Source organism: Lepidochelys kempii, chromosome 24 (assembly GCF_965140285.1).
Source record: "Lepidochelys kempii isolate rLepKem1 chromosome 24, rLepKem1.hap1, whole genome shotgun sequence".
NCBI classification, from domain to species: Eukaryota; Metazoa; Chordata; order Testudines; family Cheloniidae; genus Lepidochelys; species Lepidochelys kempii.
This window is the reverse complement of record NC_136403.1, coordinates 14661190-14687968: the sequence shown is the minus strand read 5'-3', so window position 1 is coordinate 14687968 and position 26779 is coordinate 14661190. Positions and strand designations below refer to the sequence as shown.

At 58.9% G+C, this 26779-nt stretch overlaps 1 protein-coding gene across 1 annotated transcript in view; it reads right to left on the bottom strand.

Annotated features, from left to right (window-relative positions):
• Positions 1 to 7457: 7457 nt before the first annotated feature.
• LOC140902571 (dual specificity tyrosine-phosphorylation-regulated kinase 1B) overlaps positions 7458 to 26779 on the bottom strand; it is a 31462-nt gene continuing 12140 nt past the window's right edge. Inside the window, exons 2-11 of the mRNA XM_073322786.2 lie at positions 18154 to 18305; positions 17675 to 17794; positions 17204 to 17392; positions 16599 to 16746; positions 16010 to 16296; positions 15093 to 15239; positions 14430 to 14570; positions 13316 to 13619; positions 10330 to 10436; positions 7458 to 8963 (exon numbers count right to left, since the gene is read on the bottom strand). Of these exons, the coding sequence (XP_073178887.1) occupies positions 8544 to 8963; positions 10330 to 10436; positions 13316 to 13619; positions 14430 to 14570; positions 15093 to 15239; positions 16010 to 16296; positions 16599 to 16746; positions 17204 to 17392; positions 17675 to 17794; positions 18154 to 18216 (1926 nt within the window). The 5' untranslated portion in view covers positions 18217 to 18305 and the 3' untranslated portion in view covers positions 7458 to 8543. The remainder of the gene's footprint in view (positions 8964 to 10329; positions 10437 to 13315; positions 13620 to 14429; positions 14571 to 15092; positions 15240 to 16009; positions 16297 to 16598; positions 16747 to 17203; positions 17393 to 17674; positions 17795 to 18153; positions 18306 to 26779) is intronic.

Below are 26779 nucleotides of genomic sequence, written 5' to 3'. Positions count from 1 at the left end.
AGCTGGGAAGCGACTGGTCACATCCTCACATCCCAAACTAGTCAATATGGGGCTGTTAGGAAGGTGAGCCGATCTATCACCTCCAGAGAAAGGGAGGAGCCTAGAATATGTAAAAGGAAATTTAGGTTGATATTTTTCTGTCTGCTAAGAACTCACTAATCAATAGACACATCTGGGAAACCCTTATGTCTTTATAGATGTAGTTGTGAAATCCTCACTTCTGTATTGTTTTGTCATTATAGTTCCCACTTTGTTATTGTTTATTTGCATGGTCTCTGTCTGGTTCTGTGATTGTTTCTGTCTGCTGTATAATTAATGTTGCTGGGTGTAAACTAATTAAGGTGGTAGGATTTAATTGGTTAGCTAATCACGTTACAATACGTTAGGATTGGTTAGGTAAATTTCAGTAGAATGATTGGTTAAGGTATAGCTAAGAATATTACTACATAAATGAGGGGCAAACAGAAAGGAAGTTGGGATTTGAAAATAAGGAAAAAGGAACTTGGATTTAAGCTTGCTGGAAGTTCACCCCAATAAACATCGAATTGTTTGCACCTTTGGACTTCGGGTATTGTTGCTCTCTGTTCATGCGAGAAGGACCAGGGAAGTGGGAGAGTGAAGGAATAAGCTCTCTAACAGGCTCCACCTAACGAAGAGAGGGAAGAGCATCTTCGGAAGCAGGCTGGCTAACCTAGTGAGGAGGGCTTTAAACTAGGTTCACCGGGGAACCTACCCCTGAGGTAAGTGGGGATACCAGGAGGAAGCACGAGCAGGAGAGTGCGAGAGGGGAGGGCTCCTGCCTCACACTAAGAAAGCAGGACAAACAGCAAGTTATCTCAAGTTACAGCAAGTTATACACAAATGCAAGAAGCCTGGGAAACAAGCAGGGAGAACTGGAAGTCCTGGCAAAGTCAAGGAATTATGATGTGTTTGGAATAACAGAGACTTGGTGGGATAACTCACATGACTGGAGTACTGTCATGGATGGATATAAGCTGTTCAGGAAGGACAGGCAGGGCAGAAAAGGTGGGGGAGTTGCATTGTATGTAAGGGAGCAGTATGACTGCTCAGAGCTCCGGTATGAAACTGCAGAAAAACCTGAGTGTCTCTAGATTAAGTTTAGAAACGTGAGCAACAAGGGTGATGTCGTGGTGGGAGTCTGCTATAGACCACCGGACCAGGGGGATGAGGTGGACGAGGCTTTCTTCCGGCAACTCATGGAAGTTACTAGATCGCAGGCCTTGGTTCTCATGGGAGACTTCAATCACCCTGATATCTGCTGGGAGAGCAATACAGCGGTGCATAGACAATCCAGGAAGTTTTTGGAAAGTGTAGGAGACAATTTCCTGGTGCAAGTGCTGGAGGAACCACCTAGGGGCAGAGCTCTTCTTGACCTGCTGCTCACAAACCAGGAAGAATTAGTTGGGGAAGCAAATGTGGATGGGAACCTGGGAGGCAGTGACCATGAGATGGTCGAGTTCAGGATCCTGACACAAGGAGGAAAGGAGAGCAGCAGAATACGGACCCTGGACTTCAGAAAAGCAGACTTTGACTCCCTAAGGGAACTGATGGGCAGGATCCCCTGGGAGAATAACATGAAGGGGAAAGGAGTCCAGGAGAGCTGGCTGTATTTTAAAGAATCCTTATTGAGGTTAGAGGGACAAACCATCCTGATGTGTAGAAAGAATAGTAAATATGGCAGGCGACCAGCTTGGCTTAACAGTGAAATCCTTGCTGAGCTTAAACACAAAAAAGAAGCTTACAAGAAGTGGAAGATTGGACAAATGACCAGGGAAGAGTATAAAAATATTGCTCGGGCATGCAGGAGTGAAATCAGGAGGGCCAAATCACACCTGGAGTTGCAGCTAGCAAGAGATGTTAAGAGTAATAAGAAGGGTTTCTTCAGGTATGTTAGCAACAAGAAGAAAGTCAAGGAAAGTTTGGGCCCCTTACTGAATGAGGGAGGCAACCTAGTGACAGAGGATGTGGAAAAAGCTAATGTACTCAATGCTTTTTTTGCCTCTGTCTTCACGAACCAGGTCAGCTACCAGACTGCTGCACTGGGCAGCACAGCATGGGGAGGAGGTGACCAGCCCTCTGTGGAGAAAGAAGTGGTTTGGGACTATTCAGAAAAGCTGGACGAGCACAAGTCCATGGGGCCGGATGCGCTGCATCCAAGAGTGCTAAAGGAGTTGGCGGATGTGATTGCAGAGCTATTGGCCATTATCTCTGAAAACTCATGGCGATCGGGGGAAGTCCCGGACGACTGGAAAAAGGCTAATGTAGTACCCATCTTTAAAAAAGGAAAGGAGGAGGATCCGGGGAACTACAGGCCAGTGAGCCTCACCTCAGTTCCTGGAAAAATCATGGAGCAGGTCCTCAAGGAATCAATTCTGCAGCACGTAGAGGAGAGGAAAGTGATCAGGAACACTCAGCATGGATTCACCAAGGGCAAGTCATGCCTGACTAATCTAATTGCCTTCTATGACAAGATAACTGGCTCTGTGGATGAGGGGAAAGCGGTGGACGTGTTGTTCCTTGACTTTAGCAAAGCTTTTGACACTTTCTCCCACAGTATTCTTGCCAGCAAGTTAAAGAAGTATGGGCTGGATGAATGGACTATAAGGTGGATAGAAAGCTGGCTAGATTGTCAAGCTCAACGGGTAGTGATTAATGGCTACATGTCTAGTGGACAGCCAGTATCAAGCGGAGTGCCCCAAGGGTCGGTCCTGGGGCCAGTTTTGTTCAATATCTTCATTAATGATCTGGAGGATGGTGTGGATTGCACCCTCAGCTAGTTTGCAGATGACACTAAACTGGGAGGAGAGGTAGAGACGCTGGAGGGTAGGGATAGGATACAGAGAGACCTAGACAAATTAGAGGATTGGGCCAAAAGAAATCGGATGAGATTAATCAAGGACAAGTGCAGAGTCCTGCACTTAGGACGGAAGAATCCCATGCACCGCTACAGACTAGTGACCGAATGGCTCGGCAGCAATTCTGCAGAAAAGGACCTCGGGGTTACAGTGGATGAGAAGCTGGATATGAATCAACAGTGTGCCCTTGTTGCCAAGAAGGACAATGGCATTTTGGGATGTCTAAGTAAGGGGCATTGCCAGCAGATGGAGGGCCGTAATCGTTCCCCTCTATTTGACATTGGTGAGGCCTCATCTGGAGTACTGTGTCCAGTTTGGGACCCCACACTACAAGAAGGATGTGGAAAAATTGGAAAGAGTCCAGCGGAGGGCAACAAAAATGGTTAGGGGACTGGAACACGAGTTATGAGGAGAGGCTGAGGGAACTGGGATTGTTTAGTCTACGGAAGAGAAGAGCAAGGGGGGATTTGATAGCTTTCAACTACCTGAAAGGGGGCTCCAAAGAGGATGGATCTAGACTGTTCTCAGTGGGGGCAGATGACAGAACGAGAAGTAATGGTCTCAAGTTGCAGTGTGGGAGGTTTAGGTTGGATATTAGGAAAAACTTTTTGACTAGGAGGGTGGTGAAACACTGGAATGCGTTACCTAGCGGGGTGTTGGAATCTCCTTCCTTAGAACTTTTTAAGGTCAGGCTTGACAAAGCCCTGGCTGGGATGATTTAGTTGGGGATTGGTCCTGCTTTGACCAGGGGGTTGAACTAGATGACCTCCTGAGGTCCCTTCCAACCCTGATATTCTATGATTCAGGGCTTCCCCTGCAGGGAATATTGGACAGGGGGAACATCTGGGAAGGACCAGAATGGGGTGGGGGGATTAAACCACCCCCCCCCAACTGCCCTGCCTGTGCTGGAACCATCACCTGGGGGAACCGGGCTCATCCATGGAGGAACCCAGGTCAACCACAGATGCCTTCCTCAAGCACCCCTGCCTTGCCGATGGAAACCCCACTTCCACCTTCTCTGTAGCCATTCCAGACTCAACCCACAACCCCTCTGGCAGATTCCTCATCAGGAAGGTTTAGAGCCAAGACATGGCCAGGATGGGGATGTTGAGTTGACAGATCTTGGCCAAAGCTCAGCTCCATCCCCAGTTCCCTTGACCTTAGCCTTCGTTCAGCTCCATCCCCAGTTCACTTTAAATTCAATGCCCCACTGGCTCCCGTGTGCAAGTGGGATGGAAACACAACTGCTTCCATAGATCCAGGAGTTCCAAGGTCAGAAGGAGCCATTTGATCATCCAGTCTGCCCTCGTGTGTATCCCAGGCTGGAGAATCTCCTTGTTACCCCTGGATTGCCTCCTGTAGGTTTGATTGAAGCATCTTCCAGGAGGGCCCTTGGTCTGGATTGGAAGACACCAAGGGTTGGAGACTCCACCCCTGACCGGGGGAGTTTGTTCCAATGGTTACTCACCTGCACTGGGGAAAATCTGTGTCTGTTTGCTAATGTTCTCCTTCGCATGTGAGCAAAGGAGGATTTATGGGTCCCTGATGTACCTCATGGGGGCAGGGGCTATATGGGGAATCTCTGGGGTGATGGGGGTTATATGGGGCCCTGAAGCATGTGCAAAGGGAGAGAGGCTACCCAGGGACTGAAGTGTCTGGGAGGGGGACAGGGGATATACAGGGCCCTGGTTTACCTCTGGTGTACATACATTGGCGGGTGGGGGGAGCTGGGGGTTTGTAAGGGGCCTTGGCATGTCTCAGGGAGCCAGGTGAGGTTACACAGATCTCTGGCATGTCTCTGGGTCAGGAGTTATACAGGGCCTGGCCTGGCGGGGCTCCAGCACCAGGGTGATCAAGGGGCAGATGATGATCAGCCATAGATCTGAACCCATGCCTGCTGCCTCCGGCTAAGGATCCCATGAGCCCAAGCAGTAGGCAGCGGCTAGGCAGGGCCCTGACCTTTGCCTGGGAACCAAATACTGCCAACCTCAGGGACTGCGGCCTGCACTCACCCCAGCACAAAGTGACTACTGGCTCAGCCAGCAGCAGCATACTAGGGCAGGTGCTGTCTCAAGCTAGCTGGGCTGGAGCCCCACATGGGTGCTGGAAACAGGGGTGTTGCAGCCTGCCAGAATCCTAGCCTCTTTGTTCGAGCCTGGTGTGCAGCCCCTGGCCACCAGAGAAACCTGCCCCCCTCCTTCCCCCCCTGAGAAACCTGCCCCCCTGGCAGGTTGAAGCCACTGACTCCATGCTGGCTAGGAAGGCTTCAGCTGCTGGCAAACTCCAACCAGCTGCCTATGGCATCTGCTCCCAGTTCTCTCGGCTGGCTGTCAACCTGTGGAACTCTTTGCCAGAGGATATTGTGAAGGCCAACACAGTAACAGGGTTAAAAAAAAGAACTAGACAAGTTCCTGGAGGATAGGTCCATCAACGGCTATTAGCCAGGATGGGCAGGGATGGCGTCCCTAGCCTGTTTGCCAGAAGCTAGGAATGGGCGACAGGATGGATCACTTGATGATTCCCTGTTCTGTTCATTCCCTCTGGAGCACCTAACACTGGCCATTGTCGGACGACAGGACACTGGGTTCAGTGAACCTTTGGTCTGACCCAGTCTGGCTGTTCTTATGGCTGCAGCTCAGTCATAAGCTCAAGTCCCCCAAGGCTTCCCCCCCCCCGCAAGTGGAAACACCACCCATGCCCTTTCTCCAGACAAAGAACAAACAGCAGGGACGCCAGCTTGCAGCAGTGCCTCCACTGGGTCCACAGTGCCTCCACTCTGGCACCAGAGCTGTCCCAGCGGGCAGGGCAGGGTGCATGTTCCCTACAGAATTCCTTGATTTTTGGCCAAACAAAAAACCCAAAAGATTCAGAAATGGCACATCATGGTGCCACATAAGACATCTGGTTCAGGTGCATCACACTCCCATTCTCCTCTCTGGGCTGGGCACTTTAGCTGGACTACATCTCCCACGATGCACCAGTCTCTCCTCTGGCTCTGCCACTGGAGTTATCTCCCCTCTTGCGGAGAGGCTGGAGTGCATCATGGGCAATAGACTATTTACTGGAAATACTTCCCCTAGGAGGAAAATGGAGGATGAGCCATTCAAACTACAACTCTCATGATGCACCTCTCTCCTCTCTGGCTCAGCCCCAGTGCATCGTGGGTCTTGTAGTTCAGCTGCCTCACACCCCACCACAAGCTGGGCTTTGTTGCACTATATTTCCCATGATGCACCCCTCTCACTCTGCCACCACAGTGCATCTTGGGAGTTGTAGTCTGACATACTACCACTGTGGAGTATATTCCATTAGAGAAAGTGGGCACGAGCCAGCCAAACTACATCTCCCACAATGCACTCACCAAGAGGCATGACTGCAGTGCATCATGGAAGATGAAGTCCAGCCCATAGAGAACAGAATGAACTACAGCTCCCATGATGCACCACAGTATCAGCACTTCACCAAACCAGCCCAGATCTCCACAGGTGAGGCAAGCCCACTTCTCCTGCCAGACTCACCTTGGCTGGCCAATTTCAGAGCAGCCCCGAGGGCTGGCCCCTGCCCCTTCTAGCGACATGGGACCCATGGCTCCAAATGTCAGACACCTTGTCCAGCACCCCAGGCTGGCTGGAGCGGGGACCTGAACTTGCCCAGCTCCAGGAGGGTCGGGCCAGAAGGACCTACCTGCTCTGGCGCTTGCTGGCTGCTCTCTATGGGCATCGCAGGAGGACACACACAGAGCAAGCCCCTGGCAATGTGCATGCATGTCCACCTGCCACATGGGGGGGGGGGCAGTTTGGGATCCACCAGTCACCATGAATCGCCTCCAGTTTCCAGCGCAGGCCTGAGTCCCCTGCCCCACAGTGTGGATCCCAGCCACCAGCAGGACACTGTGCCCCACAAGGGACAAGACTCCCCTTGGGGCAAAATAGATCCTCCCTGAGAGCAGGCTCCAAGCTCCAGGGCTTCCCCAGCTCATTGGCAAGCGCAGACAGTTGGTGCCCTGTCTGACATCAGGGTCTCCAAGCCATCAGCTGCCCACAGTTTGGTGGGGGGCGGGGAGGAACTGCCAAAGGCACCCCTGGCACAGGGAGACAGTTTTACATTTGGCTTCTACTGTCCAATAGCAATGTCTCCAAATTACCCCACGGTCCTGCCCTTTCTCCTCCCAGACTTGTTAGCATTATGGACTGTTACAGGGGGACAAAGGGCACCAACTTCAGGGCCCTGTCGTGCCAGGCGCTGCCCAAACAGTGAGAGACAGTCCATGCCTCAGCTGAGATTGGGGCCCCATTGTGCTGGGCGCTGCCCAGATACAGAGAGAGACAGGCCCTGCCCCAGCTGAGATCAGGGCCCCACTGGGCCAGGCCCTGCCCCAAGGAGCTCACAGTCTAACCAGCCCAGGCAGATAAATGGAGGTCACCCTCTCCCCTTTCCACTGCTCCCACCCCCACCCCATCCCCGGTCTAGCAATCCCACGGTTCCCCCCCAGAGCCAGCAGCTGTGTCGGCAGCAGCAGGCAGGTCTCCAGGCTGCCCGCGGGCGGAGGACGCCAGCAGAGGGACCGGGAGCCGGCGGAGCTGCTGTCACTATTTTATTCACCACCCCCTCCAAAGCAGAGGCCCCGGGTCCAGCGGCGAGCGCAGGGGCCGTGCCGGGAGGGCGCGACGGGGCAGCCCCTCCGGCCTCTCCAGGGGAAGCCGCGCACCGTCTTTGGTACAATAAATTAAAGACAAACAGTACAGCACGAGCCACGGAGAGGGGGCAGCCGGCAGACAAGGCGCCACCATGGCCACACTGGGGCCAAACGGCCAGCCCAGCTCACTGCCACGCCAGTGCCGGGTTGTCAGACCACGGGGCTCATCCCCAGGGGTGTTCCCACACACGCGGGGGGTGGGGGAGGGGAGGGCAGGGCAAGAAGAGGAGGAGGCTCACACCATCCTGGAGGGGGAGGAGGGGGAGGCAGGGCAAGAGGGCCACGGGGCTCTCCCAGGACATGGGGGGAAGGGGGATCAGGGCACTCCTTCTCCACAGCGGGAGGGGCCGGTGTCTATAAATATTGGCTAGGGCCCTGCTGCCCGGGGCAGGGGGCAGTTTTAGCAGCAATTCCAGTTGGACAGTGGGGCGGGCAGCCCGGCCATCAGTCCGTGAAGTGCAGAGGGTCCCTCTGTCCAGCCGGTGGCCCCCTCCCGGCGGCCCCACCCGGCCCAGGGAGCCAGTGTTAACGAGGAACCATTTACAGTAGGAACCACACGGACACAGGGTAGGGACAGTGCCAGGGGGCGATGGCTCTGCTGGCTAAGCAGTGGGGCAGCAGGGGTGGCACTGGCATGGGGGGGTAGTGGGCGTGGGGCTAGCTCTATGGGAGAGCAAAGGCCGCGGTGGCTCGGAGGTGGGCGGGGCGAGGAACGTGGGCAGCGCTGGCTCCGGGGCAGGACAGGGTGCCATGAGTGTTGCCACCCCCTGGGGGTTGTGGCGGGCAGAGCCAGCTCCCAGAGGAGGCGCGGCACTGGCTCCGAGGCAGGGGGGCCGCGGGCAGCGCCGGCTCCCGGGATGGAGGGGGGGTTGGCGGGCAGCGCCAGCTTTCAGGGCTGTGAAGATCCGTGGGCACTGTGCCCGCCCCCCGCCGGGCGGCGCATCCTAAGAGCGTTATGGCTTGAGGAGTCATCAAGAGCTGGCTGCCGTGCTCTGCGGGACGCACACGCCCAGCATGGGCGCCGAGTCCTCGGGCTCCGCCCGGCTGCGCAGGTGGGGGGGGTAGGCCAGCGGCAGCCCCCCCTCGCCCGCCCGCCCCCCCACCGCCGCTCTAGTCCGGAACGCCGACGAGCCAAAAGGGGCGCAGTCCAGGTGCCGGGGGCCCGGGCCCAGCTCCATGCACTCGGGGCCGTGGGGCGAGACGGGCGGGCGATGGTAGTGGGTGCGCCCGGCCGGCTGGAAGAGCGGGTGCGGGCCCGCCCCATGGAAGTGCGGTGCCGCCGGCTGGCTGGGCGTGGGCTTGTGAGGTAAGATCGGCGGGTAGCCATCGCTGGGCGGCGCCGGGACATCCCCCCCAGCCCAGAGGCGCGGCTGCTGCTGCTGGGGAGGAGCCTGTGGAAAGAGAGACAGATGCTAGCGGTGAGGGGAGCAGGGCTGGGAACGGGCTAAAGGGGTTGGGAGAAGAAAAGCATGGGGTGTCAGCAATGTTGGGGGCTCTGCAACTCATGGTCAGTGTGGGCAGCGGGGAGCAAGGGGACCATACGTGGGGGCTCTGCATCTTGAAGTTGGTGTGGGAGGCGGGCATACCTGGGGGCTCTGCATCTCGCAGTCAGTGGGGAGGGGGGGTCAGCGCCCAAGGGAGCCGTACCTGGGGGCTCCACATCTCGCAGTCGGTGTGGGCTGCGCCGGGGGGGGGCATACCTGGGGGCTTTGCATCTCGCAGTCAGTGTGGGCGGCGGGGGGGCGTACCTGGGGGCTCTGCATCTTGCAGTTGGGGTGGGTGGCAGGGGGGGTGGGGCAGCGCCCAAGGGAGCCTAATGGGGGCTCCACATGTCGCAGTCAGTGTGGGCAGCGGGGGGGGGGAGGGGCGGGGCATACCTGGGGGCTCTGCATCTCGCAGTCAGTGTGGGTGGCGGGGGTCGTACCTGGGGGCTCTGCATCTCGCAGTCAGCGTGGGCGGCGGGGGGGGGCCGGGCATACCTGGGGCCCCTGCATCTCACAGTCGGTGTGGGCGGCGGGGGGGAGCGGGCGTACCTGGGGGCTCTGCATCTCGCAGTCGGTGTGGGCAGCGGGGGGGAGCGGGCATACCTGGGGGCTCTGCATCTCGCAGTCGGTGTGGGCGGCGGGGGGGAGCGGGCATACCTGGGGGCTCTGCATCTCGCAGTCGGTGTGGGCGGCGGGCGTACCTGGGGGCTCTGCATCTCGCAGTCGGTGTGGGCGGCGGGGGGGGTTACCTGGGGGCTCTGCATCTCGCAGTCGGTGTGGGCGGCAGGGGGGGTTACCTGGGGGCTCTGCATCTCGCAGTCTGTGTGGGCGGCGGGGGGAGTTACCTGGGGGTTCTGCATCTCGCAGTCGGTGTGGGCGGCGGGGGGCAGGGCGTATCTGGGGGCTCTGCATCTCGCAGTCAGTGTGGGTGGCGGGGGAGCGGGCGTACCTGGGGGCTCTGCATCTCGCAGTCGGTGTGGGCGGCGGGGGGAGGCGGGGCATACCTGGGGCCCCTGCATCTCACAGTCAGTGTGGGTGGCGGGGGGCAGGGCGTATCTGGGGGCTCTGCATCTCGCAGTCAGTGTGGGTGGCGGGGGAGCGGGCGTACCTGGGGGCTCTGCATCTCGCAGTCGGTGTGGGCGGCGGGGGCGGGCGTACCTGGGGGCTCTGCATCTCGCAGTCGGTGTGGGCGGCGGGGGGGGGGGCGCGGGCGTACCTGGGGGCTCTGCATCTCGCAGTCGGTGTGGGCGGCGGCGGGGGGGGGCGGGCGTACCTGGGGGCTCTGCATCTCGCAGTCGGTGTGGGCGGCGACCGTGCTGGCGTAGTAGCGGTTGCTGTAGCGGTAGTTGCGGTTGTCATTGGAAGAGCCGCTGGAGCCGCCTGGGGGGGAAGAGAGAGGCAGTCGGGATGGGGCGGAGAAGATGGGGCGGTGCTGGTGCCATGGCTGAGCCCCACAGCGGGGCTGGAGGATATGGAGGCCGTACCAGAGCACGAGACGAAGCGGGCCGTGTTGGGGGGTCAGGAGCCGTACCAGGGCTGGGGCAGGGAGTTGGGGCCATACCCAAGCTGCAGACGGAGCGGATGGTTCTGGTTGGGACACTCTACGCCCCGGAGTGGACCCTGCGACCCCCCTAGTCAACGTTTGTCTATAATCGTGATATTGCATATGAAGCATGCTTTGTGAGGCATCATGGGACAGGCTCTGATTTGCTGAAACCCCACTCTTCTATCATTAATGCCTATGAAGTTCTGAGAATTGTGTTGTAGGATTCTCACTCAAATATGCTGTGGGTTTGGGAAGCTCCCAAGCTCCACAGAGACAATAACTGGGGCACAACCAACACCCAGGCAGGTGTCACACAACCATTAACAGCCACTGTCCAGCAAGGGAGCTAGGATGCAATGACTCACCTGCATGTGGCCACACCAGGGGAATTGCTCAGCCTTGCCTGGTGACTCAGCAATGCCCCCCAGGCATGCCTGGACTTGTGTGCTCCAAGCACATGGGACTGAGGCTATAAAACAGAACCCAGGGGCCCCACGCTGGGCCTTTCTCCTGCCCCCCCTACACTGCAAGCAACAAGGATGCTCAGAAGAATGAAGACTCCAGCAAAGGAGACTGGCCCAGGTTTCAAGGGTGAAACCTGTGTATTATGAACTAACATCCAGTGGGTTGAGAAAACTGCTTGATCTAAATACTGCCTAGTGTCTTATAGGTTTAAGATTAGATTGTGTGCTTATTTTGTTCTCTTGGTAACTAACTCTGACTTTTTGCCTCTCACTTATCACTTAAAATCTCTCTTCTGTAGTCAATAAACTTGTTTTACTGTTTATCTTTCCCACTGAGTTTGCCTGAAGCGTTTGGTGAATCTGCTCAGGTGTGCAAAGGCTGGTGTATAGCCACTTTCCCCTGATGAAGTGGTGAACCAATTAATAAATTTGCACTGCTCGTCTTGAGCAGTGCAGGACGGTATATTCCTGAGGTACAAGACTGGGAGCTGGGGGGATTTGGCGGGTGCCTTTCTCTGTGTGATTCATGAGTGGCTCTGGGAGCATTCAGGCAAGCTCGCTGGGTGTGGGGCTCGACGTGCTGTTGTACTGAGTGATCACAGCGCCTGGAGGGGTTTGCTGCTTGTGAGAGACAGCCCAGGCTCGAGAGAGTTAAGGGGGCACAGCGGTCCCACAGTCCAGTCTGCACCCCGGGAATCCTGTCACACTGGTGCTGGGGGAACACAGGACAGACGTAGGGGTTGCACGCAAGCTGGAGACGGAGCTGGTGCTGGGGACTCGGGGGCCGGGACGGGGGAGCGGGGCCGTACCCGAGCTGGAGACGGAGCTGGTGCTGGGGACTCGGGGGCCGGGACGGGGGAGCGGGGCCGTACCCGAGCTGGGGACGGAGCTGGTGCTGGGGACTCGGGGGCCGGGACGGGGGAGCGGGGCCGTACCCGAGCTGGGGACGGAGCTGGTGCTGGGGACTCGGGGGCCGGGACGGGGGAGCGGGGCCGTACCCGAGCTGGGGACTCAGGGGCCGGGACGGGGGAGCGGGGCCGTACCCGAGCTGGGGACTCGGGGGCCGGGACGGGGGAGCGGGGCCGTACCCGAGCTGGGGACGGAGCTGGTGCTGGGGACTCGGGGGCCGGGACGGGGGAGCGGGGCCGTACCCGAGCTGGAGACGGAGCTGGTGCTGGGGACTCGGGGGCCGGGGCGGGGGAGCGGGGCCGTACCCGAGCTGGGGACTCGGGGGCCGGGGCGGGGGAGCGGGGCCGTACCCGAGCTGGGGACTCGGGGGCCGGGGCGGGGGAGCGGGGCCGTACCCGAGCTGGGGACTCGGGGGCCGGGGCGGGGGAGCGGGGCCGTACCCGAGCTGGGGACTCGGGGGCCGGGGCGGGGGAGCGGGGCCGTACCCGAGCTGGGGACTCGGGGGCCGGGGCGGGGGAGCGGGGCCGTACCCGAGCTGGGGACTCGGGGGCCGGGGCGGGGGAGCGGGGCCGTACCCGAGCTGGGGACTCGGGGGCCGGGGCGGGGGAGCGGGGCCGTACCCGAGCTGGGGACTCGGGGGCCGGGGCGGGGGAGCGGGGCCGTACCCGAGCTGGGGACTCGGGGGCCGGGGCGGGGGAGCGGGGCCGTACCCGAGCTGGGGACTCGGGGGCCGGGGCGGGGGAGCGGGGCCGTACCCGAGCTGGGGACTCGGGGGCCGGGGCGGGGGAGCGGGGCCGTACCCGAGCTGGGGACTCGGGGGCCGGGGCGGGGGAGCGGGGCCGTACCCGAGCTGGGGACTCGGGGGCCGGGGCGGGGGAGCGGGGCCGTACCCGAGCTGGGGACTCGGGGGCCGGGGCGGGGGAGCGGGGCCGTACCCGAGCTGGGGACTCGGGGGCCGGGGCGGGGGAGCGGGGCCGTACCCGAGCTGGGGACTCGGGGGCCGGGGCGGGGGAGCGGGGCCGTACCCGAGCTGGGGACTCGGGGGCCGGGGCGGGGGAGCGGGGCCGTACCCGAGCTGGGGACTCGGGGGCCGGGGCGGGGGAGCGGGGCCGTACCCGAGCTGGGGACTCGGGGGCCGGGGCGGGGGAGCGGGGCCGTACCCGAGCTGGGGACTCGGGGGCCGGGGCGGGGGAGCGGGGCCGTACCCGAGCTGGGGACTCGGGGGCCGGGGCGGGGGAGCGGGGCCGTACCCGAGCTGGGGACTCGGGGGCCGGGACGGGGGAGCGGGGCCGTACCCGAGCTGGGGACTCGGGGGCCGGGACGGGGGAGCGGGGCCGTACCCGAGCTGGAGACGGAGCTGGCGGTACTGGTGCTGTGGCTGTGCTCCATGGCCGGGCTGGTGGAGTTGCTGTTGCTGGTGTTGGTGCCCTCATCGCTGGTCTTCTTGAAGAAGTTGTGCTGCAGGGCGTAGAAGGGCGTGATGCGGCTGCGCGGCTCGTAGTCCAGCATGCGCAGCACCAGGTCCTTGAACTTCAGGTAGTCGGAGGGCGAGTGGCCTTGCTCGCCCGCCCGGCGCCCCCCGGGTCCCCCGCTCTCCACCCCCAGCACCTCGTGCAGCCGCCGTGTGCCCGGCACCTTGTATTCCTGCAAGGGAAACACGTTCAGCAGGGCGTCCCGTTCGGGATCATGGTGGGGGAAGAGAGGCAGGGGTCCTGCGAGGCAGGGGGAGAGGAGAGATGCAGGGATCCAGCCAGGGTGGAGATGTAGGTATCCTGGCAGGTGGCGGGAGGCACCGGGATCCCGACAGGGTGGGGAGGACTACAGGAGATACAGTGTGGGGGTGGCGGGGGGGAGGGACAGACGGCAGGGTAGGGCAGGGATCGGAGGGGCATGCAGAAGATGTGGGGATCCCAGCAGGGCAGTGGGGAGCACAGAAGACAAGTGGGGTGGGGGAGTGGGGAATGACATGGGGATCCTGGCAGGGCAGGGAGGGGTTGAGGGGATCCCAGCAGACCAGGGATGGGGTGGGGGGCGGGCATAGCATGCAGGAGACGCAGGGATCCCGGCAGGGCGGGGATAAGGTGGGGAGTGGGACAGGCAGTGAGGGGCAGCAGTGGGGACATGGGAATCTCAGCAGTCGGGGGGCAACGTCATGGCCCCGTCAGCGCAGGGGAAGTGGGGGAAATGCAGATGGAGGGCAATGCACAGGTAGCTGGTGCCACGGGGGGAGCGGGGTTCCTGGCAGCAGATGGTAGGGAGCAGTGCAGGATATAGGGTGGCTCCCTGGGGTGGGGGCAGCATGGGAGGCACAGGGATCCCAGCAGCATGGGGGAGGGCTTGGCATCGGGGCCAGCATGCCGGGAAGAGGTGCATGGGGAGAACAGGGATCCTGTGGGGGAGACCGGGGGCAGGGAATCAGAAGCGTGGGGTGAGGACCCCAAGGACCCCCATTACCTTTTTGACCTCCTTGTTCTTCTTGAGGGCCCAGCCCCCCTCGGGCAGCTTGTCGAAATATTTCCGGGCCTTCGGCGCCTGCTCCAGCATGTGTGGGGGCGGCAGCCCCAGCACCTCCACAATCCTGTTCATCTGGTCTGCCTGCAGGGAGGAAGGGACGCGTCATGGGGCGCCCTTGCCAGCCTTGCCCCCACCCAGCCCCACTCCCTCCCGTTATTGGGGCAGCCGCGCCCAGCCTCTCACCCCAGAAAGGGGTGACATCCTGATTGCCACCAGTCGGGAATTTTCCACTCAGAGGATTTCTCTGTGGAAACACTGTTCCTTCAAAAACTGAAAATTTCCCCGGGAGCAAAAGTTTGCATTTTGCCAAAACGTTTCCCTTTTCTGAGCTCCCTGGCTAGAATACATGTCCCATGATGCTCCTCTCTGATGAAGGTTTGAGGAGCATCATGGGAGTCACATTATTGTGGTGCATCCTGGGAGATGTAGTCCAATCAGGGAGGTTGGCCCAAGACACCCAAATAAAAGCCCCCATGATGCACCATGGGCCTCCCCTCGCCTCCAATAGGACCTTTTTCCCCCCTCCCACCCAGAGAAGGGTTGTGGCCTTGGTCTCTGCCCAAGGGCACAGCCCCAGCAGCAATTCCCCCTCCCATCCCTCACCTCATTGGAGCCGCTGAAGAGAGGCTCCCCCGTGTGCATCTCCACCAGGATGCAGCCCAGAGACCACATGTCAATGGCCAGGTCATAGGGCATGCCCAGCAGCACCTCTGGCGAGCGGTAGAAGCGGCTCTGGATGTACTGGTAGATCTGGGGAGATGAGGGTCAGCGTGATGAGCCCCTGACGGGAGCAGGGAGGAAGCCCGCATGGGGGCACAGACTGGCCAGGCCCACAGGCTTTGCTGGGAAACACATCCCAGAGCAGGGATAGAACTCAGGAGTCCTGGCTCCCAGCCCCTCTCTGCTCTAACTAGACCCTCCTCCGCTCCCTGAGCTGAGGGAAAACCCACGTCCTGGCTCCCAGCCTCCCCTGCTGTAACCACTAAAGCAGGGCAGCACAGATCTGGCAGTGGGGATGAGGTAGAGGTGGGACAGTCTGTCTCTCAGTCTGTCCCCCCAGAGTGGGGCTAGGGGACAGGTGAGGCAGGGCTAAGCACACTCCCTGCTAGCAGAAGCTGCTGAAGTCGACAAACTTGAGAGTGCTGCACTTGCAGGGGACAAGTGCAGGGGTGGGGCCATGGCACAGGGCTATCACATTCAACCCACTGGCCCAGCTAGCAGGAGCTACCAAAGTCAACGATCTTGATGGCACTGTGCTTGGGGTTGCAGAGCAGGGAGAGGGGCTACAGGCAAGGCCATTACATAGGGCATGGGACAGGAATGGGGCTCAGGGGTTGAGGCTGCAGCTCAGGGCGTGGGACCCGCGCACTCACCCACTGGCAGGAGTGACTGAAGCCGACGATGTTGGGGCTGCGCTTGGGACTGCAGAGCCGGGCATGCGGCGGGGGCGGGGCTGTTGCATAGGGGGCGGGGCTATGGAACAGGGGGGCGGGGCTTGGGGGCAGGGCCAGCGCACTCACCCGCTGGCCCAGCTGGCAGGAGCTGCCGAAGTCGACGATCTTGATGGCGCTGCGCTTGGGGTTGCAGAGCAGGATGTTCTCGGGCTTGAGGTCGCAGTGGATGATGCTGAGCTCGGGGGTGGCCAGGAAGAGCAGCGCCGTGCACAGCTGCTGAGCGAACTTGCGGGTGAGGTTGAGCGAGACACCGCGGAAGTTGGTGTTACGCAGAAGGTCGTACAGGTTGTAGGAGAGCAGCTCGAACACCAGGCACAGGTGGCTCCGGAACATGAAGTGGCGCTTCAGGTGCACTGGGTGGAGAAGGGAGTGTGAAGGACAGCCGGGGGGGGGGGGGGGGAAGGGGGTGCTTCCCTTCCACCGCAACCCCCTGACCCCACACTGAGCTCCCTCCGCACGGCACGGCGAGAAGATATAACCTTCCCAGCCCCCCCAACATTTACCCCGGCCCTGCAACATCCCCCCACTCCTCAATATACATCCCAGCCCCCCGATACCGGACCTCCCCCCCAACTCCTCAACGTACAACCCGGCCCCCACAACGTCCCCGCCCTCCCCATTGTTCCCCCAGCCCCCCACCTCCCTCCCCACTCACCAATGTAATACTTCATCTCGGTGTCATGCTGGTTCATGAGCTCCAGCAGCCGCAGCTCGATCTGGGCCTGGTTCAGAAACGCCTTCTTGTTCTTGATGATCTTAATGGCCACCCACTCCTGGTCGTGGTGGTCGTACGCCTTCACCACCTGGGGGGGACAGAGCGCTGTCGGGGGCACGGCCTGACTCAGGGTGGGGGTGGGGAGGGGCCATACCAGGGCTCGGGTTGATGTGACAGGTGTGTGAAGGAGGCCTTGATGAGCAATGAGTTTATTTCATATCAGGGAATTAGGAAGGGGGAGAAGAGGGTATGGCGGGGACTGGGGGTTTCAGGGTACAGTGGAGATTCAGGGGGGGCCAAGGGCTAAGCTGGCCAAAAGAGCCCTTGCCAATGAGTGAGTTGATCTTGTAGTGGGGGGCTAGGGATGTGGGGGTAGTCTGAGGGTCTGGCGGGGTTTTGGGGGTACGGCAGGGTTTGGGAGCTTAGCGGGTCGAAGGAGCCCTTGCCGATAAGCGAGTTGATCTTGTAGCGGGGGGTTAGGGACATGGGGGCAGTGTGGGGGTATGGCAGGGTTTTGGGGGTACGGCGGGGTTTGGGGGGCTGACCTGGCCGAAGGAGCCCTTGCCGATGAGCGAGTCGATCTCGTAGCGCTCCAGCCAGCGCTCCCCGCTCTTGACGATGTAGTCGTAGTTGTCGTCGTCGTAGCCTTCGTTGTACACCTTGCGCTCCTTCTTGGTGCTCGAGTCCTCAGGGGGCACCTGCTGCGCCCGCCGCTTCTTCTTGGCATAGTACACCTGGGGGGGGAAGAGTCAGCACCAGCCTTCTGGCACAGGCCTGGGAGCCTGCCCACGCCAACCCCCAGGGAACCAGCATCCCAGGCCAGGGGCCCCCCTCCAGGGAGCTGACTTCCCATGCTTTGCCCATTCCCAGTGCTCTCGGCCAGCCCATAATCTGCGCGGCATCACGGTGCACTCGGGAAGGGCGGCAGTGCTGCCCCGAAGCTAGACCCCTCGTTGATGCCAACGCACGCACGCACGCACGCCCCCCCCACCCCACCCCCGCCTCCAGAAGCTCACCTCGTTGATGTGCTTGTATGTTTTGATGAGGTCGACGGAGAGCTTGCGCAGCGGTGCCGTGGCCGATTCGCGGAAGGTCAGGGGGATTCGCCGCTGCAGGACGCTCAGCTCTGGCAGGGTCTGCAGAGACACGGATGGGCGGTCATGGCGAGGGATGGGTGCCCCCAGGCACACCCTCTGCCCTCCCTCACCTGTAGCTACCCCACTTGGAACGGTGCCCTCACATGACACCGGCCAGGCTGTGCCGGGTCAGCAGGGACCCTGCGTCCAGCCCTAAGCCCCTCTGCCGGACGTATCCCCACTGAGGCCAGGAGGATCTCCAGCCCCTTCCAGGGCTCCTCGGCTGTTTGTCCGTCCTGTGGCAAGGGCCAGCCCATGCCCTGTGCATCTAGAATCCCTGCTGCCAGAGCTGGCTCCTTGCACAGCCTCCTGATCCCGTCTAGGTGCCCAGGCGGGAGGAGGCGGGGAGAGCCCGGTACCTGCGGGTGGTCAGCCATGGACTGGATGCTGGAGAAGGGGGCATGACCGTGCTGGCTCGACATGTTTGGCTCAGTGGCAAGCGAGACGCCCAGAGAGGCAGGCTGGCTGGCGGGCAGCAGCTGGCATCCTGCGCTGCTGCTGCTGCTGCCACCTGAGGGGCAGAGAGAGAGGGAGACTGGGTCAGTGCGAGTCCTCGGCCCGCCCGCCCCCCCGGGATCCCCCTGCACCTGCCCCTCCCGCTGGATGGTGCGGTCCCCAACTCAGTATCACCCGCCCATACACAGCCCAGCAGCCCCCACACACACACCCAGCTGCCAGCTTTGATGCCGCTCCACGCCCCCCACCCGCTCAACTGACGGCCACGTGCAAAGTAGCTGCAAATCAGCTCGCGCACATGTGGTGCCAAAGACCACCGCGGGGCTATGCCCACCAGGAGCCACTTAGCCTGAAGCAACAGCGCGCCCTAGTTTGGGGGTGCCGGGACTGGGAGTTGCAGAGACCTAGTCCCAGCCAGGCCGGTTCGGGGGCTGCAAAAACTGAAAAAACTAAAATGAATTCGGTTCCGTTCCAAGCCAAACCGAAGCTGTGTCGAGTTTTCTCACCAAACAAAACAAATTCGCTTGGAAGGAAATGTTTTGGTCAACCCCAAACAAAGTTCATCTGGACTTTTGTTCATTTTGGGGTGTTTTCCCATCTTGGTTTTTGTTTTTTAAAAATAAGCTAAATTGCTCAAAGGAACCAGAGTCAAAACCCTGAGGGCCAGCAGGGCCCCAGCGCTCTCCCACCCACCCAGCCACCCACCAGAATAATTAAGGCCCCTGGGCAGAGAGCAGGGCTGGGGCATGCAGCCTGCACACTACCCTCATGCTTGCTGAGGCAATCATGGGCCAGGATCCTGCACGCCTGGACTGGGGCCTCACAACCCGCTGACCACTACCCAAGGAGCTGGCAACCGGGATCGGGGCCCTGCAACCAGCCTGGGCGCTGACTGAGGAGCTCATGCCCTGGGATCGGGGCCCTGCAACCTGCCCGGGCACCAGCTGAGGAGCTCATGCCCTAGGATCAGGGCCCTGCGACTCACCTGGACGCCAACCAAGGAACTCACGTGCAGGGATTGGTGCCCTGTGACCTGCCTGGGCATCAACCGAGGAGCTCATACCCAGGAATCAGGGCCCTGCGACCCGCCCTGGCACCAGCTCAAGGGCTCACTTCCAGGGATCGGGGCTCTGTAACCCATCTGGGCACCAGCCAAGGAGCTCACGCCCGGGGATCGGGGCCCTGCATCCTGCACTGCCCCAGCGCCAGCTGAGGAGCTTGTGTGCCAGGACTGGGGAGGAGGCCTGCGACTCGTTCCAGCACTTGGCTGAGTGCCATCGGTGAGCCAGCTGGGAGGCTGGGTGGGGTCCCAAGCAGCACAGCTGCCGGGATTATTTTTAACCCCCAGGGAGCAAGGCAATCCTTGCAGCTGATTGGGGCGGTGGGGAGGAAGTAGAGCCAATTGCTATGGAAAGATGGAGCCCCCAGCTCTGGGATCCTCCCATACACAGTACAGGGGCAGGGTGCCAGGGCCCCCGGCTCCGGGATCTCCATACACAGCGCAGGGGCAGGGTGCAAGGGCATGTCTGGGCCACCGGCTCTGGGATCCCCCAACACAAAGGACAGACAGGGCCAGTCCCAGCCCAACCCTGGTCCACTACGGGGGTGATGGGCTACCTATGACACTCCTACAACATCCGCTTCAAGCCCCTTCCTCCCTACCAGCCTCTACACCCCAAGATATGCCTTGAGGCCACCGTGTGGGTCGGTCAACAGAGACCTGGGCCCCCTACCCCAGACAAATCTGGACCCAACCCCAGCTCCATAGCCCAGCAACAGCACCTCCTCTCCCCATCTGACCCGCAGCCCAAAAAAGCCATAGGAATATAGAAGCAGCCAGAGTTGATCAGCCCCAAGATCCATCTACTACTCCTGGGGAAACTCTGCACCACTGTTCATGTGCAGAATTCATGACCCTCTGCAGATTTCTTTGCTTCCCCGCAGAAAAATGACTTTCTGACAGGGAAGTAAAGGGAAGCCCCAAGAGCAGCATGCGACCCTCCCCAGCTGTATGTTTTGCGTGCCCAAGGCAGCTGGCAGAGGTAAATCACTGTGGGGCAGGACTGGGGAAGACCCAGCTGGTAGCTCCTACCCTGTGCCGGGCTCAGCTCCTAGTTCCAGCTGGGCTTGGGAGGACGAGACTTCCTCTTCCCCTGCTCAACATCCGGGACCAGGTCAGACCCACCCCCAGATTTCTCTCCAGGCTGCAGGAAGCTCTGCAAACTCCTCACCCATCGCTCCTCAGCTGCAGGGGGAGGGATCACTGTACGGGGAACTGCTCCCACATCTTCCCAATCCCCATGCACCCACACCACCTCATACTCAGTCCCTCCGCCGAGCCTCACCACACACACCTCCAAGGCCAGAATACCACTGCCGAGTGCCACTCCCCCTTCACCTGGACCATCCCAAAGAGCCACCCACACCTGGATCCCCACTCTACCAAGCCCCAGCCAGCTGCACCTGGATCCTCACCTCACTGAGCCCTACTCCCCCAGCATCTGGACCCCCAACACCCAAGCCCCCCGCCGAGCTCTATCACACCCAGACCCTGCCCTGCTCAGCCCCAACCACCTTTACCTCCTGCAGAGTTCCATTACCATTGCACCCAGAACCCCCCAACAAGCCCCTGTGCATCCAGAGCGCCTCCCACACCCAGACTGCCCCACACAGAACCCTCTCAACCCACATCTGAATCCCCCCCACACTTGGATCCTGCTGGGCTGAGCATGCCTGCCCACACCTGGTGCACCTGGCACAGAGGAACATGGCTCTGGGGTGTTTCTGGGGCAGACTCGGTCCTTGTGCTGTGTCAGGCTTGGGTGCAGCCTCACTGCTGAGCCATGTCCTGGGGAGTAGCTGCAGAGTGATCTCCTATCTCTGTGCAGCCAGTGGTCTGTACTCCCCAGTGCCATGCTGGAGCCTCCACAGTTATTTGACAAATAAAATTTGCAGAATTTTAAAATACTGTGCGCAGAATTTTTATGTTTTTGGTGCAGAATGCCCTTAGGAGTAACCTACCCTGGTATCCCATCTTTGATAGCACCAGATTGTTCAGAGGAAGGTGGAAGACGCCCTGCAGCAGCAGATGGGGATAACCTGTGCCCATAATAGCTCTCACCCTAGTCTCAGAGAGCTTGGCTGAAGCTACAAAGCAGCTGATTTCAGATCCCTGCCCCACTTTGGTACCACTATGTTCTCCAGCCATTCCCATTAGCCCTAGAAATGCCCATTCCCTCTTTGTATCTTGCTGAGCTCTTGGACTTATCATAAGAACATAAGAGCAGCCATACTGAGTCATACCAAAGGTCCATTTAGCCCAGTACCCTGTCTTCCAACAGTGGCCAATGCCAGGTGCCCCAGAGGGAATCAACAGAACAGGTAATCATCAAGTAATCTATCCCCTGGCGTCCAATCCCAGGTTCTGGCAAACAGAGGCTAGGGTCACCATCCCTGCCCATTCTGGCTAATAGCCATTAATGGACCTATCCTCCAGGAACTTACCTAGTTCTTTTTTTAACCCAATTATAGTTTTGGCCTTCACAACATCCCCACTCCTGGCAACAAGTTCCACAGGTTGACTGTGTTGTGTGAACAAATACTTCCTTATGTTTGTTTTAATGTTGCAATTGTTAAAATGCTGCCTATTAATTTCATCGGGTAATCCTGGGTTCTTGTGTTATGAGAACGAGTAAATAACACTTCCTTATTTACTTTCTCCACACCAGTCATGCTTTGTAGAGCTCGATCAGATCCCCCCTTAGTTGTCCCTTTATCACCATCCAGTGGCAGGCAATTCCACAGGCCAATCAAGCAGCTGATGACAAAGTCTTTCCTCAGATGGGTTTTCGGTTTCCCCATCTTTCAGTTTCATCACACGCCCCCTAGTCTTTGAGCTGCAAGGCTGGGAGAACAGACACTCCCAATACCCCTTCTCAATTCCACCGATCACTTTACAGATCTCTACAGTAACAATCCCCGTCTCTCTCCAGTTTTTCCAGGCTCTAGATAGTTCTCATCCCCTTTCTCTGACACCTCCCCGTCCCCAGTTCTGCAGTATCCTTTCAGAGCTGGGGTGCCCAGTAATGCACACACTATTTCCAGCGGAGGCTGCACCATTGCTCTACAAAGAGGGGGCAGAGATGTAAGTCTCCCTCATTAAACATTCCCCAGCTCAGCCCTTATGTGCCCAGACGTGAGGGGGCTTTTCTAGCTGTGGTTGTGCCCTAGGCAGAACTCTCCTCCAAGCTGCTCACAATGAGTGCTCGCGGGTCATTTCCACACCTGTCCGGTGTCCAAGCAGTTTCAGTTTTTCCCTTTTGGACCCATCACTTTGCATTCAGCAAACTTGAATTCTGTCTGCCACCGAGCTACCCTTTCACCCAGCTCCCTCTGGAGCTCCTCGCACCCCTCCCTGGCCCTATCTCAGCCCCATAACTGAGTCATCCGACCATTTCGTCACTTGGGTGCTCACCCCCACATCCAGATCGTTCAGAGAGAAGTTCACGATACGGGACTAGTGTGCAACCTCGAGGCACCCGCTGGCCACCTTTTCCACAGAGCACTCACTCTCCCATCCCTTCCACACAAACCCTGGCCCCCGTGTACATCACGCAAGGATGAGGCAGGCACCAGCGATCCCCCACCGCCCAGTGCCGGAGCCCACCTGTGGATGGCTGCCTGTGGCAGCGGGAAGATGGCAGGTAACACTCGGGCTCCCTCCTGCCCCAGTCTGTCTGCAGTGCCAGTAGCATGGCGGGAGGCGGCGGCACCTCAATGCTGGAGGGTATCACCATGGGGGAAAGTGTCCAGTTGCCCCTGGCGTGGGCAGCTGCTCCCGGCACAGAGCCTGCGAAGCTGGGGGAGCAAATGGAGGGTGCTAGCCCCGGCTCCCTGTCCCTCCCGGGGCAGCTGTCCTTGCAGTGCGCAGGCGAGACAGGAGGTCGGGGAAGGACGGCGGGGAAGGGGGGCTGGGATCAAGGCAGCTGTTTGAACAAAATGGCAAAGAGGAAACTGACAAGATGAACAGCTGAGCGACAGCCCCAAAGTAAGCTGGACAGGAGTGTGACCAATTGAGCAACCCGGCCTGCCCTGCATGGGCAGGGCCGTGCTGCTACTCAACAGGAGCCCGCCTGCTAGTCCCCCACCACCAACGCACTGCCTCCCGTTCCAGCTACCTCCCGGAAGGAAATCCAGCTGTACGAGGCATTCTGCTTCCCACCAAACGTGAGCCCCTTGCAAAGACACACCGACCCCAAGCAGAGTCTGCTCACACCATCTGAGACCCCAACAGGTCCCTTCAGAGGAGTTGCAGCCAAAAGGGACCACAATGATCCATCCTGCTCAATCTTCTCTATAACACAGGCCAAGGTACCTTCCGCAGGGATCCCTGCATTTGGCTTACAGCTTCTGGCCAAGCTAGAGTGGAAAAGCCCCTTTCTTGTGGTGTTCACTCTGGACCCTAACAACGACAGAGAATCCAGCAACATTGCTAACTATTTCTGAGAGACTCAGTGGAAGCAGCCACTTAACAAGCACTCGCTGGGTTGCAGAGAGGCTGCCTATGGAGTTAAGACACACTGCAGGAATAAAGTAGGGGTGGGGAAGAGTCCTGAAAGACCCAAACAAAGGAATCAAGTGTAGAAGACTTTGCCTAACCAGCAGGTCCTGACCAGGCTTGGTCCTAGCTCCACCAGAATCCATTTGCTGAGCAGCCAGCCCCATCTGCACCTGCTACCAGCCAAGATTGGTCTCCTCACACCACAATGCCACCAGCACACTCCAGAGAGCTGTGCAGCACGGGCCAGGGTGGGGCCGTGTGCAGAGAAAGAAAGGGTAGGTGGAAAGGCTCAGGGAGGCACGGTCCTGTCCTGACCAGGTTCGTTACCCTGAGACAGAGGCGGCCCCCAGGCCACCTTCAATTAGACCTGGGGGAGGAATGGCACTTGGGCACACTGCAATGGCGCAAGGAACATGGGAAACCCAGGCATCCCCCATGCAGCGGTCACAGCATCCCCCTTGACAGGGCTTCTCTACGTGCCTCCCAACCAAGCTCTAGTCCCAGGGCCCTGAACAGCTGCCTGACTGGGATAGAATCGTCACCATCCTTCCCTGGGCAGCACGGGGTGAACAAACCTCACGCTGGCCAGGGAAGGGCTAACAAGCGGTTTTACCGCTATACTGGTAGCAGGAGTCAGGCGTGGAGAGAGGGGGTGAAAGGAGAGAGCCCAGCTCAGGTGGGAGCTGGCTGGGAAAGGAGAACAGCTCTCTGTGGGAGGCTTAGCTGGGGCTGGGAACAGCAACGGCTGGGTGATGCTGCTGCAGACAGTGCCTCGCCTGAAGGGGGTGACAGCCACATCAAACCCTTTTGTTCGGGGCCCAGCAGTGGCCACCTTGCACTAAGTCATCAGAGCTCAGCTGCTCATCTCTCGCTGACTTTATGACAGGTGCTGTTGGCTAGATCAGCTTCCTGGGAACATCCTAATGACCCAGCCACAGGCCCACTTGCCCCAGGGAATGACACCCAATCACTCCCACTGGGAGACAGCAGAGGGTCCTGATCAGACTAACCCACAGCCACAGCATCCCAAGGAACTGGAGTCTACAGCAGGGACACATCCACAATGAGTACACAAGGCGCCTGGCTCTAGGGCACTCGGTGCACGGACACCAGGCCAGCCCTCTGAGTCCTGGCCTCCTCCATGCATGGGCCCCACTGACAGGGCTGCTTTGGGTGAAACCTGAAATCTCCAGGAGGCATTGCTGGGAAGTGCCAGCCCCAGGAGGAGCATCACCCTGGCAGGTGCAAAGTAGCTTAGGAGAGGAACTCAGAGCATGGGGAAGCACGCACAGCGCTGGCTGCCTGCAACCCAGATGGGAAGTATCTTGTTCTGTACAGCACCTAGCGCAAAGGGGTCCTAGGCACTACGGTAACGCAGATAACAAACAACAACATACAGCACCTAGTGCAAAGAGGTCCTAGGTGCTATGGTGACGCAGACAATAAATAACATACAGCACTGAGCACCGTGGGGTCCCAGGATGGGAGTTCCCTTACAAGGTGGGCGGGGGGGTCAGTGCTAACGAGCCAATTAAATTAAGGTGGAAGTGGGCTATTCTCAACAGTTGACAAGAAGGGGTAGAAATCACTTTTGTAGCGCATATCTATTCAAGGCTCACCATCATAGGACCTAACCACATCAGCCACACCAACAGGGGCTCATTGACCTGCACATCTACCGATGTGATCTATGCCATCATGTGCCAGCAATGCCCCTCTGCCACGTACATTGGCCATACCGGACAGTCTCTATGCAAAAGAATAAATGGACACAAATCTGACATCAGGAATTAAAACATTCAAAAAACAGTAGGAGAACACTTCAGTCTCCCTGGACACTCAATAACAGACTTAAAAGTGGCAATTCTTCACCAAAAAACTTCAAAAACAGACTCCAACAAGAAACCGCAGAACTGGAATTAATTTTCAAACTGGACACCATCAAATTAGGCCTGAATAAAGACTGGGAGTGGATGGGTCACGACAAAAACTAATTTCCCCCTGCTGATACTCACACCTTCTTGTCAACTGTTTGAAATGGGCCACCTTGTTTACATTGGCCTCATTAGCACTACAAAAGAGATTTCCACCCCTTCTTGTCAACTGTTGAGACTAGCCCACTTCCATCTTAATTGAACTGGCTCGTTAGCACTGACCCCCCATCCCCCCCACTTGGTAAGGCAACTCCCATCCTTTCATATGCTGTGTATTTATACCTCCCTACTGTATGTTCCATTCCATGCATCTGATGAAGTGGGTTTTAGCCCACGAAAGCTTATGGCCAAAGAAATTTGTTAGTCTCTCAGGTGCCACAAGGACTCCTCATTGTTTTTGCTGTTAAGTACTGTTACAAAAAGGACAGAGATGGATTGTTCTCCATGCCCACTAAAGGTAGGACAAGCCAGAATGGGCTTAATCTGCAGCAAGGGAGATTTAGGTTAGATATTAGGAAAAACTTTCTAACTCTCAGGGGAGTTCAGCTCTGGAACAGGCTTCCAAGGGAGGCTGCAGGATCCCCATCACTGGAGGTTTTAAAAGACAGGTTGGACAAACCCCATCAGAGATGACTTGACTTGGTCCTGACACAGCACAGGGGACTGGATTTGATGACCTCTCAAGGTCCCTTCCAGCCCCACATTTCTATGATTCTATAGCAGGGAATCAGACAAGTGAGGTAAGGTAACTGCTCTGTAAAAGCGAAGGATTATCATCTGCTGTAGAATTTTACTCTCCAGAGAGACTAAGACTGGGAAGCATAAGCCCAAAAGGGAAAAGATTCATGAGACTAGGGACTGGATCTAGTCCACAGAGGTCTCTCAGCCATGTGTACCTCCAGGGAACACAGGCTAGACACACTATCAGTCTTCTCCTTCGCCAGTGGAGCACCCTGCGCTAAAGCTGGTCACCCTGTACATGTGCTCGGTAGTGGCTTCACAACACGTTCTGGGGTCTATAAACTATCCCCACGG